This window comes from Populus nigra, chromosome 18 (assembly GCF_951802175.1).
Source record: "Populus nigra chromosome 18, ddPopNigr1.1, whole genome shotgun sequence".
In the NCBI taxonomy this organism is placed as follows: domain Eukaryota; kingdom Viridiplantae; phylum Streptophyta; class Magnoliopsida; order Malpighiales; family Salicaceae; genus Populus; species Populus nigra.
Genome location: NC_084869.1, coordinates 3,554,673 through 3,574,544, shown reverse-complemented (window position 1 = coordinate 3,574,544; position 19,872 = coordinate 3,554,673). Strand labels below are relative to the sequence as shown.

The 19,872-nt window shown below is 33.4% G+C and overlaps 3 protein-coding genes across 6 annotated transcripts; 1 reads left to right on the top strand and 2 right to left on the bottom strand.

Moving 5' to 3' along the window:
• Positions 1-1,671: 1,671 nt before the first annotated feature.
• LOC133678448 (uncharacterized) lies at positions 1,672-4,558 on the top strand. 2 transcript variants are annotated; one of them, XM_062100741.1, is made up of 7 exons: positions 1,672-2,137; positions 2,215-2,297; positions 2,503-2,565; positions 2,695-2,796; positions 2,997-3,062; positions 3,713-3,797; positions 3,966-4,558. In XM_062100741.1, the coding sequence occupies exons 1-7, from the start codon at positions 1,714-1,716 to the stop codon at positions 4,472-4,474; spliced, it is 1,332 nt and encodes a 443-aa protein (XP_061956725.1). In that variant the 5' UTR covers positions 1,672-1,713; the 3' UTR covers positions 4,475-4,558. The 2 variants fall into 2 exon arrangements, with proteins under 2 accessions (XP_061956725.1, XP_061956726.1); XM_062100742.1 differs by lacking the exon at positions 2,997-3,062.
• A 1,936-nt stretch (positions 4,559-6,494) lies between these two features.
• LOC133678645 (outer envelope protein 64, chloroplastic-like) lies at positions 6,495-14,887 on the bottom strand. Of its 2 annotated transcripts, XM_062101047.1 has the most exons (13): positions 14,521-14,879; positions 14,257-14,409; positions 14,017-14,141; positions 13,339-13,464; positions 12,270-12,452; positions 12,013-12,157; positions 10,152-10,320; positions 9,061-9,195; positions 8,691-8,888; positions 7,591-7,718; positions 7,465-7,516; positions 7,181-7,250; positions 6,495-6,899 (listed from the first exon to the last, which is right to left on the bottom strand). In XM_062101047.1, exons 1-13 carry the CDS (start codon positions 14,724-14,726, stop codon positions 6,808-6,810), a joined length of 1,782 nt encoding a protein of 593 aa, XP_061957031.1. In that variant the 5' UTR covers positions 14,727-14,879; the 3' UTR covers positions 6,495-6,807. The 2 variants fall into 2 exon arrangements, with proteins under 2 accessions (XP_061957031.1, XP_061957032.1); XM_062101048.1 differs by lacking the exons at positions 6,495-6,899; positions 7,181-7,250; positions 7,465-7,516 and having other exon boundaries at positions 7,635-7,772; positions 14,521-14,887.
• LOC133678646 (uncharacterized) lies at positions 14,716-18,197 on the bottom strand. Of its 2 annotated transcripts, none has more exons than XM_062101049.1 (2): positions 16,706-18,197; positions 14,716-15,832 (listed from the first exon to the last, which is right to left on the bottom strand). In XM_062101049.1, the coding sequence occupies exon 1, from the start codon at positions 17,938-17,940 to the stop codon at positions 16,774-16,776; it is 1,167 nt and encodes a 388-aa protein (XP_061957033.1). In that variant the 5' UTR covers positions 17,941-18,197; the 3' UTR covers positions 14,716-15,832; positions 16,706-16,773. The 2 variants fall into 2 exon arrangements, with proteins under 2 accessions (XP_061957033.1, XP_061957034.1); XM_062101050.1 differs by having other exon boundaries at positions 14,716-15,827.
• Between the last annotated feature and the right edge of the window lie 1,675 nt (positions 18,198-19,872).

Genomic DNA, 19,872 nt, shown 5'->3' with positions numbered 1-19,872 from the left:
CATGCTTAAAATCATTTTCTTCACATAAATTCTCAAGTTCTCCATCATGATCACTTCTAATTTTGGAAATCAAACATCTTTTCATTTTGAATTCTTTTACAAAATTTTAAAGAAGCTTTAAAGTGCCTTGTCTTTATGCGCAAGAAATAAAACTCGTAAATGTAGTATAGTCATCTACTATAACAAAATGTAAATTTCTTACCACCGAGACTTGAAACATGCATAAGATTGAGTAGATCCATATAAAGAAGTTATAGTGCTTGATTTGTGAAGACTTGATTCTTGGATTTGAAAGAGCTTTTGACTTGCTTACTATATTAGAAAGCATCACAAATCACTTCCTTTTGTACTCAAGTTGTGGAAGTCCTTTCATAAGCTCTTTTTTTATATACAACTTTTAAATTAATCTCATATTGGCATGTCCAAGTTTTCTGTGACAAATACAAAATGAGTCTACTAAAGAACTAAAACACTTAACTTCATAATCAATATCATTCAAGTTAATCACATAAGAGTTTCTAAGTCTTTTCCCTATGAAAAATATTTTGTTATCAATAATATGTGTCATAACTTATATTCGGGTTTTTCCTAAAACTTTACCCTTTTTTCCTTATAAAAATAATAATAAAAAAGGTTGGCAACATAGCAAAAACAAGCTGAGAGGGTTCAGATACATAGAAAAGAATCAAGCTAGAGCTTTGGACAAAATTGAAAGTCTAATCATACCTCATTGTACGCAAGACTGAAGAGACAATGTGAATTTAAGGTCAAATTAATTGATTATTGAATGAATCTGTATAAAAATTAAGCCTAGAGATATAATCAAATTTTTATAGGCTAATTTGATTTATCATAGGGCAAATTAAAATTAAAATTATATTTAAGGATTAATTTGGGTCAAATTGAAAGATTTGACTAGGTGCAATGACTTCATTATATTTATAATAGGTCAAATTAATTCTATTAGGGACTTAATTAGTGAAAAATTAAGTTTGGAGCCCAATTTTAGGCTTAATTGAGAAAATTAGAATTTAGAAGACGAAAGTTAATTTTTACAAAGTCAATTGATTGAAATCATGGGTAAAATTACGAGAAAATCCAAGTTTAGAGTTAATTAAGGGTTAAATTGAAGAAATTCATAGCTAAAAATTATAAATAGTCATTGGGCCAAGCTAGTGAGTATGTAAGCTAGGATGGACCCGTTTCAGCCCCACCCCTATTGTTGAGCTAGTTCCAGCTCAATATATATATTAAAAAAAAATTATTGGGTTGTTAGTCGACCCAATCCAATTTGATCGGGTCATGCTTGGACTTCGAGCCTGGTTCAGCCAATTTATTAAAAAATATAATGATAAAATAATAAAATAATAGATCTACAAGTTTGATATTAATTATTCTATTCTTGTATCTTTGGTTTTGTTTGATTTAATAATAGATTTAAGTATAGTTATTGCACTCCATACAGAATGACTTAGGGTAAATTTTAAGTCACGAGTCATGTTTAATTTTTTTATAAAAAATAAAAAATAATATAATTTTTTGAAAAAATAATATTAACAGTGTTTTACTGAATTTTCTGTAGACTAATCAGAGTACGGGTTGAGGTTTTTAACTTGTTCACACCACTTAAATTTTCCCTATAGTTAACAAAACCTTTCCTGAATACTAATCCTTCCCGCGCTTTCACAAAACCCCGAAGAAAGAAACCAGGAAATGGACACTCCGTGGGAAGAGGCACTAGACCTAAAAGACTCGTCAAACTCAGACTCAGACCTCCCTCCTCTCCGCCCTCTCAAACGCCATCAGAATTTCACTCCCTCCACCGCCACTACCGGTGGAAGTGGTGGACCTAACCACGCTCTCTCCCAACCATTTCTTGGCCGCTGCTCTCAGAACACCCAAAACAACCCACCACCACCAACAACCACTTACTCCAAAATCCCGGGCCCTGCTGGAAACGTACAAGCTGCCATGCACCGCCGCAAGAGTCAAATTAATGAACATCTGATGGAAGAAGAAGAACCAATCCCTACCCAAGAGTACATTAGAAGGGCTGTGGAGGATAGTGGTTGTGCTGAAGATGATGATTTTACGCATGATCCTTGGCTCTCTGCCGTTGATTTTGTTCGTCATCAAGGTTCTTGATATTTTCATTTTCATTTGATGTTTGGGTTTTTCTTTCTGTCTTTTATTCATTTGGGTTATGCAATTTAGGTTTGGTGGTGGATGGTGATGGTGCAATTGGGATCCCTTTGAGTGTGATAAGGAGATGGGCTAGTTTTGATAGAGTGGCTCAGGTATTCCTAATAATGAATCTTATGTGTTTAATTTAGAAGACAAAATTAGAAGATTATTTGGGCGATGTTTGGTTCCTGAGAAAGTAAGGGAAAGTAACAGAAATGCGCATGTTTCCTAATTTTAGGATAGCTGAATGTATTATTAATTTTACTGTCAACGATTTTTTTGTGAATCTTATTTTCTATGTTTAAAAAATGTGATTAGGTTGTTGCCATTGTTAAATCATGTAGACCAAATGGCCTTGGTGATTTGATGGTGACTCTAAAGGTATGTTTACTAGAGTTTTGATTTTGTTGATAAAAAAAGGGTTTAGATATCGAATGCAGATAAATTTCTTGTTGTCTTCTTTTGGAATTATGCATGTACTTGGTATAACAGAAGTGGGTTTTGATTTAGGATCCCACGGGTACAATTGATGCTAGCATTCATCACAAAGTCCTCGCTGAGGGAGATTTTGGAAAGGACATATCTATTGGAGCTGTGATGATAGTCCAAAAGGTTCACTATTATTCTTCCCCTGAAACCATGTTCATGATAAATGTTCCTAGACCATGGCTTTTCTTATCACATTTTGAATAAGAGGAGTGTTATTGTCTCTAAATATGGACAGTTGGGACTCTGGTAAAACTTATGTCTCAAATTGGAGTCAATGAGATAGTTTCTGCTTTGAGTGATTGATCAAAGAATGCTGTTTACAGGTTGCAGTTTTTTGTCCTACACGTTTAGCACGTTATCTCAACATAACACTTAGTAACATGGTCAAGGTATGTGTTCTTTCTGGTGTATGCAATTTTCCAAGTTATGAGTGAAGAAAATCTCTCACCACGCACTTCTATGAGCTTATAGAAATGTCCCATTGCTATGTTCATTCAAAAGGAGTTCTAATACTCTTTAATTTTTATGATTTTAACTTTCTGGCTGGGGGTATATGCTGAGCCAATCTGAAGTTTTTGCTCTATACATCAGATTAACACATCTGCTCATACTAAAGAATTTGTGAAGGTTAACATCATTTAGTTGATTTTCCTTTGAGAATGATCAATAATAAAAACAGGCAGTGAAGAAGTATAGTCAGGTTCTTGATGCAATGGTGGAGTCAGGATCTCGATGCGGAACTATAAATGGTTCCCATCTGAACATCCTCTATATTAGTGTAGTTACTGATTTTGCATGCTAGGATCTATAAATTCCTGTTAGTTTCCATATTTTCAAATTCTAAAACATGCAAATACTGATCTCTTAATAGAAAAGTGATTTCTGATGTCTGAAATCAAAGCAACTTATTTGAGTTTGTGGTCCTGGATTATAAGAAACGCTTAGATGCTTCATGTCAATTGATACTCATGTATAAAAATGTGTGCAATCATGCAAGTGTTTATATGGTTGATGACAATATAATACCAACCTTTTTCAGGTCATCACTAAGGATGGCAGAGCTTCACCAGAACAAAATTGTTCTGCTCGTGATTTAACAGTAAAAAATGCTGCTGTAGTTTCTGGTAGGACACAAAGACTTTGCACTTAGTTTTCTTTCTGCCTTCAGAAATCTAAAAACACTTTTTCTTTGGATTGTATGCTTGCTCTCCTTGTAAGAGTAGTTAATACTTTTGTTGGTGTTACATTTTTCAGAAAGAAATGCCTAATACAAATGCTTATGATCCCCTTAGATATCACAGGACAGGGTGAAAGATCACAGATGACACAAAATCTATCGTTGTCACAAGGAAGAACTGAAGGAATCATGAATAGTCTGAGACAACATGCTATGGCAGTTGCGTGCATTGATGAACAGATGGAAGAAGATGCACCGATAAGAAGCAGATGCCATAGCATTGGAAACAACAGAAATGAAAATGATCTTCCAATGGAAGATCATTTATTGGCGAGACAGGATTTGGATAGTGGCAGAAGAGAAAGGGCTGTTGAACCAGACACCAGTGACAATGACAAGGGATCTGTGACAAGTGAGAAGCTAAACAATTACAACAAAGCAGGCATAGACCATATATTGGAAGGTACTGAATATGGTACTGCTGCAGCAGACTCAGTTGGTGCCCTTGACAACCAAGAAAAGAGGAATTATAACGGAACTGAAGATGGACAACCACCAACTTCAAGAGCTGCACTACCGCAATGGACAGATGAACAGCTGGAGGAGCTTTTTGCATTTGATTGAGTTGCTTTTGCTCCAATTCTGACTAATATTTTGTTCACGTTTAGGATTAACTGAAGTCAAATTCGAAGTTTAAAGATGTATGTATATCTCATGTTTGTGTCCTTTCTTTTTCTTTACATTTTTAAGAAAATGGACTCATCTACACTGATGAATATGCTTTAATCTAGTGATAGTTGCGCACGCTGAATGGCCTAAAAGTTAGAACAGATTGTTTCCTTGGCGTTTCTTTTTGTCGTTACCTTTTTGCAGGAAAAGGAAATGATTGAACCCGCAATTATCCGATTAGGTGCATGGTATTTCTCTGTATATTCATCCCTTCGTTTTTCCTTTTTAAGAAAATCTAGACACTTGATGAAGATCTAATACTGGAAAATAGCTTGCTTGCAGTAGAGCTCCTTTTTTCTTTCTCGCCTTCTTACGCCGTCAATGGACATGCAGTAATGAAATAGTTGGCATATCATTGAAAATCTAATCTTCAAAAAAAAAAAAAAAAGCAATCGAACAAAGCAGAAAGGGCGTGGAAGGCGAAAAAGACTGGTTCATACATGTTCCTTTTGCGGAGAGGAGGCCAAGGCGCTCAACTCAATCAAGAAAGAAAGCCAATATGATAGCCATTTGCAGGCTTTAGATTAATAATTCAGAAAAGAAAAGCTTAGAGCACAATGTAACGTGGGGAAATTTCTTCAGTAGAAGAAATTTCTTCTTCTTCCTTGTTATTTTAGAAGTAGAAGGTTGAAGAAAAGACTTATAATAACAATATAATCGATTATTTATCCAATATAAAATTTTTTCATAATTATTATTTTGTATAAATTTTAAAATTAATTATTGTCTCAAATTTTACCAAGATAGAATTAAAGGCATACTAATATGATTTTTAAAATCTAGAAATTCAAACTATCATTTTCTAGCATCATAAAAATATTTGTGTGCAACAAGTTCTATCATTTTATGATAAACTTTGATAAAAAAATAACCTTCCAACTCTGTTAACTAGTTCATAAATTTCTTCTTTGAAAATCTCACATTATAAAATAGAATCTTATCAAAATCAGGAATAGATCTTGGGTTTGGCTTGCCTCAAATCTTGCACCATAAAAAAATTTATGTGCTACAAATTCTACCTTTTGATAATAAAGAACCTTGAGAAAAAATAAACTTTTAACTCTGTCAATTAATTTATAAATCTTTTCTTTGAAAATCTCATATCATATAATAAAATCTTATCAAATTCAGATCTATACTCGAGGTAAATTTCTAGACAAGTATCTCTTCCCTTCACAACCTTTATTTTTATCTCTCATTAGCCGAGTAACAATCAAACATTTGTTCCCAACTATCTAGTTTTTGCTCGAGCCCCTGTAATATCGTGAAAGACCTCAACAATTATCACCCTCTTTGATTAAATAGGTCAACATACTTTGATACCAATTAATACAGTGAATAAAAATAAAGGTTTTCGAGCCCTTAAATCACAATCCTAAACACTTTTGAGAAATAGAGAAAAACTCACATATTTTATTAAAAATCAATATCTTTTCAAAATAAACTAGACATCCTTGTTTATATTATTCTAATTCTAGATTTAATATTCTTTATATAAAAAAATTCTTAATTAAAACTAAAATTCTTTATATGAAAGAATTCTTCTAGTTCTAGATTTAATGTATGAAAAAATTCTTATTTAAAACTAAAATTCTTTATACGAAAGAATTCTTCTAGTTCCAATTCTATAAGATAAATAAAAAGAATCCCTCATGATAACTTTTGAACCATATTTAAATGAAATTTTCATTTCCAATCATCATAAAATTTTATCCAATAAAAAAACAGAGTATTTATAATCTTCTATTAAAATTATAAAAATGTCAAGCTAATTTTATCAAACTAATGCATAATCTTCTTAAAACCCCTCCAGATATAAAAACCTTACCCGTTAATGAAACAATGCAATAAGCATAAGTCTCCCCACGTCACAATGAAGCAAAGATTTTTCAAGCATAAGGGATCACCTCAAAACTAGAAATAAAAAGCCTGACGTGGATATTTAAACAACAAAATTGGAATATAATTACAAGTTTTGACAACAATTTTTCCACCGCTCCAAAATGTCCTATCGGATCAAATAATAAATTTCGCCTGACCTCTATTACCTCCACATGAAGGATTTTCTCTACCCACAAAAAACACCCCATAAAAATATCAAGCATAAAATTGCATCTATCAAGTATCATTACTTAACTGGGGTCATTGGCTTTGAGTCACCAACCAAAGCTTTGCTGTATGAAACTAAATTCAAAACTTCTCCCGTCCCAGAAACTTTTGTTTTTGCTTCAATAACCTACTGGAAAAACTTTCCTTAATCTCTCAGCAGAAAGGGATGCTCTTTTATTAGTTGGCTCAAGCACCAGGGCATATTTGAAATCTGCTAGAACAAGAGGTTTCATTAGTCCACGGGGTTGGGGCAATAAGATTAGAAATAACTAAAGGAGGTGCGTTAGATGAATTCCAAGATCAACAGATATTTAGCATATTCTCAGTCTCAACAAGCTGCTACAACAAAATAGCTCAATAATTGACTACCGGTCGTTTTCTGTAGACATCACCTGATTGGCTAAAGCCAGGGAGCAGGTAACTAACAGATGACAAGATGAAACAAAGAACGAACCTATTCAAAGAAGAATGTAATGTGATGAAATGACTTACCTTCAATTGCATCCTTGTAATAACCAAGCATCTCTCTTGCTGTCCCTCTTCGCAAATAGGCCTTTACATTCTAAAAATGAAATAAAAAATAGGAACCAATGTTATAGCAGCCTGAATACAGCTACAGGACAGTCCAATAAGTCTCCAGAAACAATTGATGTTACAGCTGTATTCTGCAAACCTTATCAAATTGGCAGGTTTCAAAGAGAGTTTCATCATAGTTGATGAAAAAAAGTGAAAACAAGCAATCTGTAACAAAGCTAATCAAAATAGCAAGAAATCACCTTTTTATCAAGGTTGATAGCCTTTGAACAATCTGCTTCAGCTTGATGGAAACTGAAAGAAAAAGAAATTTGTCAGCCAAGTACAATAAGATACCAATACAACAACATTCAAGAATAAAACAATACCTTCCCAGTTCAAGATATGCTGCAGCTCTGTTACTGTAATATGTTGCATTCTTGTCGTTAAGTTTGATAGCTTCATTATAATAGCTAATAGCCTTCTTCCACTGCTTCTCCTTAAATGCTTGATTGCCCTTCATCATAGAAATGGGTGGCAAGGAAGTTCAGCCTCTAAAGAGATTCATTAACTAGTATAGCACAAAACATTTGCAAATTATATATAGGACAATGAAACAATATGGAACTAATTAATCTTTTGCGTGAAATCAGACATTGATAGTCATAAAGCTGACTACTAACATAATTTCCAAACTATGAGAATCCCTAGTCTTCCATCTCATGGATTCCTAGATAAGTTGAAATGAAAATGCATGTTTATAGAATGTGAGTAAATTTAAATACAAACATCCATTGATTTGGCAGCATCACCCAGCTTATGTTCAGATGTTGTTGGTCTGTAATCTTCCCTTATGCATCTTCCATTTAACATCTTGTAATTTATTTATTGAAGCTATTTAACACCATTTTAAAAAAAGGTGGAAAGAGCAACAAACAAGATGCCAATTTTCTCAAAAAGAACTATTAATGGTTATAATGATCACAGATAATTGTAGTTGCCATCCTAATCATCACTACAAGTGCACACCCATCAGTACTATATTTTTTAATCAAAATAAAATAAAATAAAATAATTTAATTCAAACTTATCATATAAACCATTGAAAATTAGCAGTATCATTGACAATATGAAATAGAAGCAAATACATTTAGAAAAATTCAGTGGTTTTCCTTTTCTCTATTATTGATATTGAAACAAGACAGGCACCAAAGCCAACATTAAAGTCTATTTAATTTATCTAAACATTGTGCAAAAGGTGTACAATGAACAACTCTTTAATTATGACAGTAAATCAATCAGCACAACTCAGTGTAAGGCCCAGTATCTCTTTTAACGCTCGCTCAACTTCTGTGGTGGATATGGGAATTGATTTAAAGTGGCATTAAAGTCATCAAATGAAAGATCAAGATTAGCATGCTATGTGCAATCAAATTCAATCCAAAATACAGTTTTGACAGGATAGACACATTAAAGATGCGTAATTTACCTTTTCTTTAGCCATCTCAGCAGAATTTTCCCCGCTGTCTGTGTTCCTTGATTTAGATTTCACATGTGTCTCTGCCTGTTCTTGCAGAGATGCATACATGGTCTGCAGTGTATCTAGTAAAAAGCGATCATTTCCATGCCTGGCTATCAAGGACACTGAAACAGGACACTTGTCATAATATCCTAATGGCACAGTGACCTGAAACATGAATAAGAGAAATAAATAAATTTAAGTGATAAAACTTTGCATTATAAAAGGAAACAGGAATTTATTGCCACATCTAATTGCCATTTGCACATGCATGTGTGTGTGTGTGTGTGTGTGTGTGTGTGTGTGTGTGTGTGTGATAGAGAGAGAGAGCGAGCTTCACCTGACAGCAACCTGATAGGCTAGCAATGCTCAAAAGACTAAATGAAGAGCTCTGATATTCTTCAGATAAAATCTCCTTCCCATCAAGTTTTGGAGGAAGATAAGCCATTGTAGGGACCACCAGTATCCCATCATCCTGGATTTCCACAGGAATTAAAAGAGCAAAAAAGATGAGGTATTTAGGCACCATCAATATAGCCATTCTGAATAAACAAATCAAAATAAGATAATCAAGAAGGTTGCACCATGAATGGTATTCTCTATTTGGAAAAGCAAACAAAAAATGTTGCTTCAAGCTCCAAAACCCTGACTCAAACCAATTACATAAATTAATTGGTTGCTCCAAGCAAACAAAAAATAATGTTGTTGTTGTTGTTTCAATTCTGTTCTTTTCCCCAAGACTTAAGTTTGTTTATTTGGGAAAAAATAAAGCCATTGTAAAAAAACTCTAAACTTTTCCCCAAGACTTAAGTTTGTTTATTTGGTAAAAAATAAAGCCATGTATTAAAACTCTATATGACTACTTCTTGTCCTTTAGTTGTATTCATTAATGCATCCATTAAGAGTTGATTGAAGGTTATGCAGAGAAAAATCTATTGCTTTTCGCCTAAAAAGGCATCAAATTGATTTTTTTTATGTGCTTTTTCAAGGTTTTGATGTGCTGATATCAAAAATAACAAAAATCTAGAAAAAAAATCATTTTGATGCATTTTCAATTAAAAAGCACACTGCACCACATTACCAAACACATATTGGTTTGGGAGTGTGGTAGAGGTTGTTTTTCAAAGTTCTTTTGTCTTGAAAATGCATTAAAATAATGTTTTTTTTTATTTTTTTATTTTTGACATCAGCACATCAAAATGATCAAAAAACACTAAACAAATATTAATTTGAAGCTTTTTCAAAAAACAAATTCAAAAATTTGGAAACGAGTGGTCCAACCGCACTTCCAAACAGCCTCTAATAAGTCAATGTCAGCTTGTGATTAACAAAAACATGTCATTTAATTTTCAGCAAAGGATATTTTGGTTTATAAACACTATTGCTGACTTAATATTTAAATTCAAAGTGTACCATTTTAAGAAAGAATACCTTCAATAGAGAGTTGATAGCCAAACGCATTTCTTCTCTAATTGACTTGCAGAGTTCAATCTCTGCCTCTGATATCTTCATTATTTCATTCATCTGTGCTGAGAAATCAGGTTCAAGAATTGGCTTTTCTGTGTTAATCCATTCCTCATGATTGCTTCTGAACTCATATCTATTACAAGATAAGAGACAAAATTCATATTTTCCTAAACATATTATAGGTAAATATCAAAATAAAAGGTATAATAAATTGAAGCATCCAACTTTACACGTCACACATCATGTTCACTTGCTCATCATGAATGTGAATCACAGAATACTGTCATCCTCCACAAGGTCAATAAATGCATATAATTAAGTATAAGTACACCTGGATCTGTCCAAAAAGCAGAGGATAACAATTATTTGGTTTGCCCATTGTAACTTGTGACAGATTTTCACCCCAGAATAAATGGATCATAGATCAGTTGATGCAGCACGAGAAGTGTTCACATGTTATTGCAATCAAGGCTTACATGGCCTTAACATTATAACAAAAACATGGTCTTTGTTTGGGTCTTATAGGTCTGCAGCAGAAGTCCAAAGCATATAAAGAGTTTGACTTTGATTCCAGAGAGCAGCTACTTCATACAGAAGGTTATCTGTTTGAAAATTATAGCAATGACCTCAAGTTGGTAGGAAGATGACTAAGTAATGGCCTTTCTTGGAAAGTTTTGGTGCTCTTCTAACATTGGTATCTTAGTAGCCAAGCCTAATGCATTGAAAAACATACATAATTTGGTTGAGAACCCATGTTCAGCAAGTCCATCTCCATTGGTCTTCTAGATCTAGACCAGATTTATCTTTATCAAGATGAAGCCTTGTTTCTTGCAGGATGAGGGGAAATAGCAGATTCAATATGTACCTTTAGCTCCACAGAATATGAGACTTCTATTAACAGTATATTCAGAGTATTGATCATAATTTGAAGTTAGAAACAATTTATATTTCCGTTACTTCTTGGCTTTCCATATACTTCTCTTTTATTATATATATTCTTTAGAGCTGTTATTTATTATATATGACCATATACAAGAATCACTACTGCTGACCGTTAGAACCTGCTTTCACAACCCACACACCTCTTCCATATCTAATCATCTCTCAGCAGTCAATATTACTGTCCTACATAAATTCCTTTCGCATAAATTGGATTCACAAAAACTACTTGCTTGAATTCAGTCATTTCTAGTAATGTTTTTCCATCTAAATACTAACTACACCTGATTAGAAACCATAAATACATTTTATAAGCCACAAGCAACTGTTGGTCAATATCCCAAAGTTCTCCTAGCTCAGAAGTGGGGAGACCTAACCTAACCATCTGATAATTTCTCTCTTTTTTATCTGATAATTGCTCTTGTTAACTACAAACCAAATCAAAGTATGTTGAATTCATTGTTGGAGACAACTATCAGAAAAAAAGTTAAGGAGTTCCAAAACTGATATTGAAATTTGAACACACAGAAGGTATTAGCATACACTTCTCACAAGGACCATGTACATAAATATGATCTATAATGATACCACATCCATATGCATATGCATACATATGATTTATAACGATACCACCTCCACCCTAAGGAACCAAAAGATCGGATGAAAAAAGCTATTCAGAAACTAATTTAGATTGGTTTTCCCATCAAATAACAGAAAGCAAAAGAAAGAGCAAAGTCCTATGATGATGCAATTACAATCAGTAGAAGAATTGTCACTATGCCTTCAAAGGAGATTTTGACTAAAAGCACATCCTTTTCTCAGCTTTTCCACTAAACAATCCATCATACATTCATACTTGATTAACATCTGAAAGAAGAAAGCTTACCTATGAAGAAGCTGCATGACATGTGCAAGCAATCTTATTGAAGAAGTTTTAACATCACCATTTTTTTTCTTGTTATGGAACTCTTTCAAGCTTGGAACTTTAGAATTCAGATACACGTCAAGAATTTCATGCTTCAAAACTTGTCCTGAAGAAGCTTATCAAGGTATAATTTAGAGAAATTCCACCAGAGGAAAGCAAATATTTGTGAATTATAACGGAAACAATTTACAACTCATGGTCAGAAGATCAGGACATACTTCCGAAATGCTTTTCAGTTGAGTTAACCACCACCTGAGCAACTCTATCAACAGGAATCTTTAGTAATTGAAAACAGTCCTCTGCCATTATAATTTGCCTAGGACTACGTTGACCTCCAAAAGCAGGTTGAAGAAGAACATGACCAACACGTCGTAGAATATTAGGATCCTTAGCAAACCAACCTGCAGGAGTTGTTTCAGAAGTTGATCAAATTCAGTATTCATCAGGGAAACTGGAGAGCACCAAAAGGAATCTCATCAATACAAAGTAATATTCAATCAATGGCTAGGCGAGAGAATAAAAATGATTTCTGCATCAGAGATGATGTTACACACATGCTCATAACATAATAAATTACAAATAAGGTGGTGTGAAAATAAAGAGGCAATCTCAACTTCAGCACAAAGTTTTGATTGGTTTTATTTTATTTTGATCTCATTCAAGAAGCTTATTAAACCAACAAAATCAGCTTAGGACATTCCAAAAGCTTGGATTAAGTTGAAGTTTGCTCTCCCCGAACAACAAGGAAATGATATCTGTCAGTTGGAGCTACTTCATAACAGATCAGTTGTACAGGTACTACAAAGCTTAAAACTTCAGCTCATTAAATAGATGAGCAATGAAAAGGCTAAACTTCACTATTCACATTAAAGAGAATTGATATCATTCAATCAAGAAGTAAAATTACACAATACATAATTATATTATCAACCCTGACTAAAACATTTGCGTGATTGATTCTTTTCTTGAAGAGGTAAAACCACCATCAGTGAAAAATAGAGCTAAACCATAACTTGTGCCCCCAACTATATCTTATTAAAGTTAAACATGTGGAGCAAATTGAAATGCACATGCATCAATCACATTTCTACTTGAAATGATTGTGAGAAAATGTTCAATCAGAAAAAAACTATCTTGATTTGAAATGGAGAACAACATAGAACATTTAATAAACTGCAATAAAGAAAAATATAGGAAATTAAACAACATTATGTCTTTGCTTAACCAGGACCAAAATCAACAAGAGAATCCTAAACAAGATAAATTCCAAAATGTTACGATACATACCAACAGTGTCAAGACTGGCCGAAACAGGTAAGACTCCTGCCTTTGAAATAGCTCCATATGAGGGTCGAAATCCTATGACACCGCAAAATCCAGCAGGTACTCTCACACCACCGACAGTATCAACACCTGCCATAAAATATTTGTATCAAATGCATATTCCAAAATTTACAAGTGTTCCATAGAAATTAAATTGTAGTCCAGAAAACTAAAATTTTAGTAACAAGTGATCCAAAAATGCCAAACGTACAGAGCAAACTTGCACAATCTAAAGAAGTTTAACAGCAGAAAGACCTGACCAACAAGCATCCTATATTACATAAACCAATAACAGCAAGCAAAAGAATCATGCATCCCATTTACAGAATAGCTTAGAACCAGGTTCCATTTCTATTTGAGGAACCACAGAGCACAGCACAGCACTATAACTTGCACAATATGTAAATCAACTTCAATTACACCATGGTAATGTACTTTAGGTTTCCATAACAATTATTATCAATCAAGATGTAAGTTAGAGATATAAAATAACTCAATTGCAAAACATTTTGAATTGCTAAAACATTTGCATGAAAGCAATTCAAAAGTTTCTTAAACCAAACCCCGCGATCATCACAAATCACCTGGTGGTCTAAAAGCCAAGAAATCACAAGCATGCCAAAGAGGCAATACGAAGCTCACCCAAAGAAAAGTCAACCAGATTAGCAGCCACAGCCACAGCAGCTCCACTACAGGATCCACCAGGTACTCGTGCAGGCACAACAGGATTGATAGGTGTACCATAATGCTTATTTTCTCCATGAATACTGAAAGCAAACATCATCATCATCACCATACTAAAAGAAAAAAAAGTGGAGAGTATGCATGCCCTAAGTTTGCATTGCAGTTTGTGTCGAAAGAAATTCGAAAACAACAACATACCTATAAGCAAGTTCATCAATAACAGTTTTACCGACGCAAGTAGCACCTCCGTCAACAAGAGTTGACACTACAAGAGAGGTTCGTGAAGCTGCCTGGTGTGTCTTCGCCCACTCTGGATGACCGAATCCACTCACATATCCTTCTATCTCAAATCTGACAATCCAAATATATTACTTTCAAGAAATTAAAAAGAAGAAATATGAGTTATAAAACCCTAACTTTCTAGGAAAAAAAGAATTTACGAAGGGAAGTGGAGGGAGATACAAGTCGGAGACGGCGAAGGTGAGGGCGGTGAGAGGGTGAGGAGCTTTAGGAGGAGGGGGCTGCGGCGGAGGAACTAGCAGAAGCTTCTCGATAAAAGCGCCAAAATCTTGTCTAATAATAGATTTCTTAAACTTTTTTGTCATTAACAAAATCCCGGCCAGTCCTAATCCTAATAACACCCATAGATTTGCAGAATTCGACGCCATCTCTCTCTCCACTTACTGCTGCTACTGTTTTTTTTTTTTTAGAGTAAATAAGGAAAAGGAAAAAACCCTAGACTAGAGGGCACAGACGAAGAGGAGCCAAAAGGAACACTCCTCCTCCTGGACATGATAGAAGGGATAGATAAGAGAGTGACATTTTTTTGTTTGTGTAATGTGGAGACGGAATTTAGAAATCTGCTTCTAATTTTTTAAAAATATATTAAAAAAATATTTTTATTTTAAAAAAAAATATTTTTAATATTAATTTATTAAAATAATCTATAAATAAAAAATTTAAATAAAAAAATCAAAATTATGTGGAACGTGGTTTCACCACTTTCCAACGTTCCCATACAGTATCTATGGATGACGACAACAGACCTCAGTATGACTCTCTTTTATTTAAAAAATAAATGAAGTTAATTTCGCTATCAAAAGAAACTTATTACGCAGAATAGATTCTGGGACTTCCAGAAGCTTTATGCACAATTTCAGAGATATTTAAAAGTGTAATAATAATAATTTTTTAAAATATATTTATGAATGATTGGCACCACCACCTGTGTTTTATGCAAAAGTCGTGATGAAACCAGGGATCATTTCGATTTTGATTATGCGTTCTCCAAGGCAGTGTGGCTGCTTAGTGTTAGGTTCCATGGCGATGACAGTAGTAAAATATATACTTTATTGGGAGAGGACTTTACCATTATAATCCCACCACATTCTTAGTTGATCCCGATAGATTTTTGGCCACCATCATTTAAGAAGATATTCAATTCAGATACATCTGAAATTTCATCACTAATAACACCACAATACTGGTAATGATTTTGAAGATCCAAATAATGAAACACAGCTTCAAGATTCTTCATCGATGGTTCAGAGGATCAGAAATCGTTTCTTTCTTCGGAGTTGTACTACAAGAAGGTGATACAGAAATTCCTAAAGCACAGATCATGGTTATGAATTCAAATCCTTGTAAGCTTCCCTACAGTATTGCCCATTAATATCATGTGCCCCTCCCCAGTTCTCCACCAACCGAAACTCAAAGGGGCTGACGGACGGGTCTTAAGACTCCAAATACAGCAACAAATCTTAGAGTAGCTTTGCTACCATCAATAAGAGCAGAGAAATATCAGATTAAGATTTAAAACCTTATATGACACCACATCAAATGATATTTAATCTTCAACCTACGAGCAGAGAAGCTGTGCCACAAAGAGCTCAAAATGCAACAATGAGAAAAAGGAAAAGAACAATAGAAAGAAATAAACCGGGGATTTTTTATAAGCATTGTCAATGAGGTCAGTAAGAAAGCTGAGGGTGGAGGGTTCCATGAAAATAAGAATAGAACAATCAATGGCGCCAAGTATATTCCGATAAAGTGGTGGAGACTGATGCAATAAGTTGAACTTCAAAATAAAACGGATACACAAAAATGAGCAGGAGCATCAGCGTGCATGCATGCGAACAGAGAGAGCCAGGGCTCTAGTTTTCTGTACCTTAAACATCTGACATCCTGAGGAAATTACTGCCATGCTTCCTAGGCTGATGCAAATGCTAATGAGAATGATGAGATTGAGTTTAGATGTGGAACCATGAATTCAAAATCCTTAATCTATCTACATTCTAGCATATGGACATCCAATCATGTCATGATTACAACATCAAAATCCGACATACTGGAACATCATTCAAAAACATCAATTTCACTACTCTAGCATGACTTTGATAAATGAAATGGAAAAGGAAGATAGCTACACCATTAATGGATCCACAAATCTTCTCAAGAAGACACTAAAGAATGGAAACCATCATTTTTTTCCTTCGTGCTGGTGAACAAAGATACTTACAGCAGACACCAAAATTAATGTAGTGGCAGGGTTGCAAAATAGAACAAGGAGATACAACATTGCGTAGATCTCGATATTCAATGGAGAAAATGAAGACTTGCAGAGCCAAAAAAAATTAGTTTGACTTACCCTTGGAGTTGCATTACAGTATCCAAGGAAATCTGGGGGAAATTTCACAAAACGATTCCATTTCCATGTCATTTTGCAAGATCTGATTGATCTCTATATAGCTTTAATAGCTGGGGGGCTTCATCAAAACAATTCACGAACTTCTCAAGGAACAACTTCTCAGAATACACAAACAAAGTATTCAAGTTAGGCTTCTTGTCAATCAACTTATTCCTTAACAGAAAATGAAGAACCAAAGCCCTTGGTATGAGTCTCTTCTCCAAGCTGTACATCAAAAGATTTGGGTGTTTTGCAAGATATAAAGACTCACAATCCATTTTCTCAACGAAAAATTTCATCACTGCCATAATCTTACTCTCCGATGTCATCAAGCTCCACGGGTTCTTTCTGAAAGCAACAAGAATGTCTTTCTCAGACCAACCCCAACTCTTATAAACAACAGCCTTTCTTTCCCACCCAGATTTTCCCAATTGACTCAATACCACCACTGCTCTAATAAACTCTGCACTAGAAGGATCATAACCCATTTCTCTAACTTCCTCGACGCACTTTCTGAAATGATTTAGGCATACACCGATAGACCTAGGCCAGTTGCAAATTAAGGACGCAATCTGTGTTCTGGGAACTCCTTGATCTTGCAAAAGGTCGATAAAAGGTTTCAAATATCTGTCACCGTGACGAAATAGAATAAACGGGTCATTTCTGGCAGCAGAAATGACTTTGTTGTCGGATAGAAGCAGATCACTAAGTAAGTTGAAATTAGGAGTTACATGATTTTGCAAGCTTCTGCCTAAAAGAAGAGGGCATCCGCATAAAATGTGGGCAATATCAGTGTTTGACATGCCTTTAGAATAAAAAAACTCGAGTCTTGGCAAGAGGGTTTTGTCAGGATTGCACGAAAGGACTCGTGGATATCTTTTAATTAGTCTAAAGATATCGGCATCACAAAAACCATAGCGCTTGAACATGTGAATCACTGCGTCAGGTTGATCTGGGATTTCAAAAGTGAGACGTTTAGAAGCTGATAGAGCAGATCCTAGAGAGAACCCACATTTATTTATGAGGTAAGAGACTGGGAATGATTGTTGATTTGGATTTGCTTCACTGGAGACACATCTGGCATTCATAAACAGGTTTTGAAGCAAATAATGTTTGTGTTTTAGCATAAGTGTAGTCGCCGGAGTTTGTCTCCCACTCCCATGGTGGAGAATGGTTTTGCAGAGAAAATAAAACATTGGAAATCGAATCAAATGAAATGAGATTCAGTTCCAAGTAGCATCAGAAGAAGGATACGAGAAAACTAACCTCTTTCTCGAGAGAAAAGATAAAGAAGAAAATGGGAATTGGACTAAAACCCTTCTGTTTTCGGAGAAGACCAAGAGCAGAACCCTAGAGGACTTGGACAGCCAAAATAATTTTGCAAAACGCGTCGTTTCGTTGCTTACAAATTTCACTAATATTTTTAAAACATAAAAACTGTTGCTTTGCCTTGGATTTTGATCCTCCTCATATGTGGGCATTGGAAAAGTAATTAGGCTGTGATCTTAATTCTTTTTTTACTTTAATCTTGTTTATCAAATCAATGTTTTTTTTTTGATATATTAGCAGCACTCACTCTACCTATATTTGATTGGGTTGGAGATTTGTTTTTAGATAATGTTAATGTATGATGATAAAAATAAATTTTAAAAAGTAAAAAATATTATTTTAATATATTTTTAAATAAAAAACATTTTAAAATCAATTTTTATTCCACTCACAAACATACCCTAAAACAAGATCTTAATCCTTTTGAATTTATTAAAAATAGACATCTCATTTACTTATTTCTTTTTTACATCAAATATACCATGTTATATCCCTTCCTTGCTCCATGTAAATTAATCAAAATAAATCTAATTCAAAATATTACAATTTATTTTTATGTCAATATATTTAAATTTTAATTAATAAAATTTAGACACCCATTAAAAAATAGTAAACACATAAAAACAACTAAAAATCCTCCTTCCAAAGCCTAGTAACGTTAATTCAAAGTTCCAAATCAAATTTTTTTTTATGGGAGTGTTTAGTTGGGAGATATGGTGGTTTTTTCAATGAAAAGTATATAATTTTTATTTTTAGAAGGTATGATTTATGCTTTAAAATGATTGTATATTTAAAAAAAATTCATCACACTTCTCACTCAAACACATACTGAATTGTGCAGCACAAGCTATGACTGCATAATTTTACTGTCTTTTTTTCCTGTTAGATTTTATATTTGTAATTTCTTCCCAAAAATAATTTTTCCAACCACCTACTTCTTTTGGAAAAGGTTGAAACCATGTTTTTTTTATAAATTAAAAAAAAATAAATTTTTTTATATATTTTTATATCGTTTTAATATATTAATTTTAAAAATAATTTTAAAAAAATAAAAAATATATAATTTTAATATAATTCTATAAAAAAATCGTAACCGCTCTCATGAGCTTTTGCAAATGTAGTTTCATTGACGTGTAAGAAATGACACATAAAGTTATTATTCAAGAAATCTTCTTGCTATTTCTTTTATATTTTAAATCCAAATATAGTGTGTTTATTAGTGTAACTTGATAATTTAATATTGGTTATGTTAAAGAACGTATTTGGATAGGAAGAAGATTTTAATTTAATTTCTTTATTTTTTTATCATGGATTTAAAAATGAAAAAAAAATTAATGTAAAAAAATAGAAATAATAGAAACAAAAGGGACATTTCTTCTTAGATTTTATATTTTAAAAATATAGAAATTCATTCAAAAAATTTTAAAAAAATAAATTTATTTTATATCTTATCTCTTCGTATTTTTCAACCATGCTTAAACCTCAAGAAATCCATCTACTTTTTCTAATAAAATATAATAAAAATATCTATCATATCTTGAAATATCCATATTAAAAAATAATATAAATCATATTCTGAAATTTCACCTAATAGCTTAAGTTATTGGGTGTTTCTTAACACGGTATCAGATCTTTAATGATCAAGCGATCACGAGTTCAAATCTCACCATCCTCATTTATTTGATAAAAATTAAGCACAATGTAATGTGGGTCTGTGCAAATTTCAAACTCAAAGAGCTTTCATTTAAGAAAGTGTGTTAGAGAATAATATAAATCATATCATGAGACCTCATCCAATA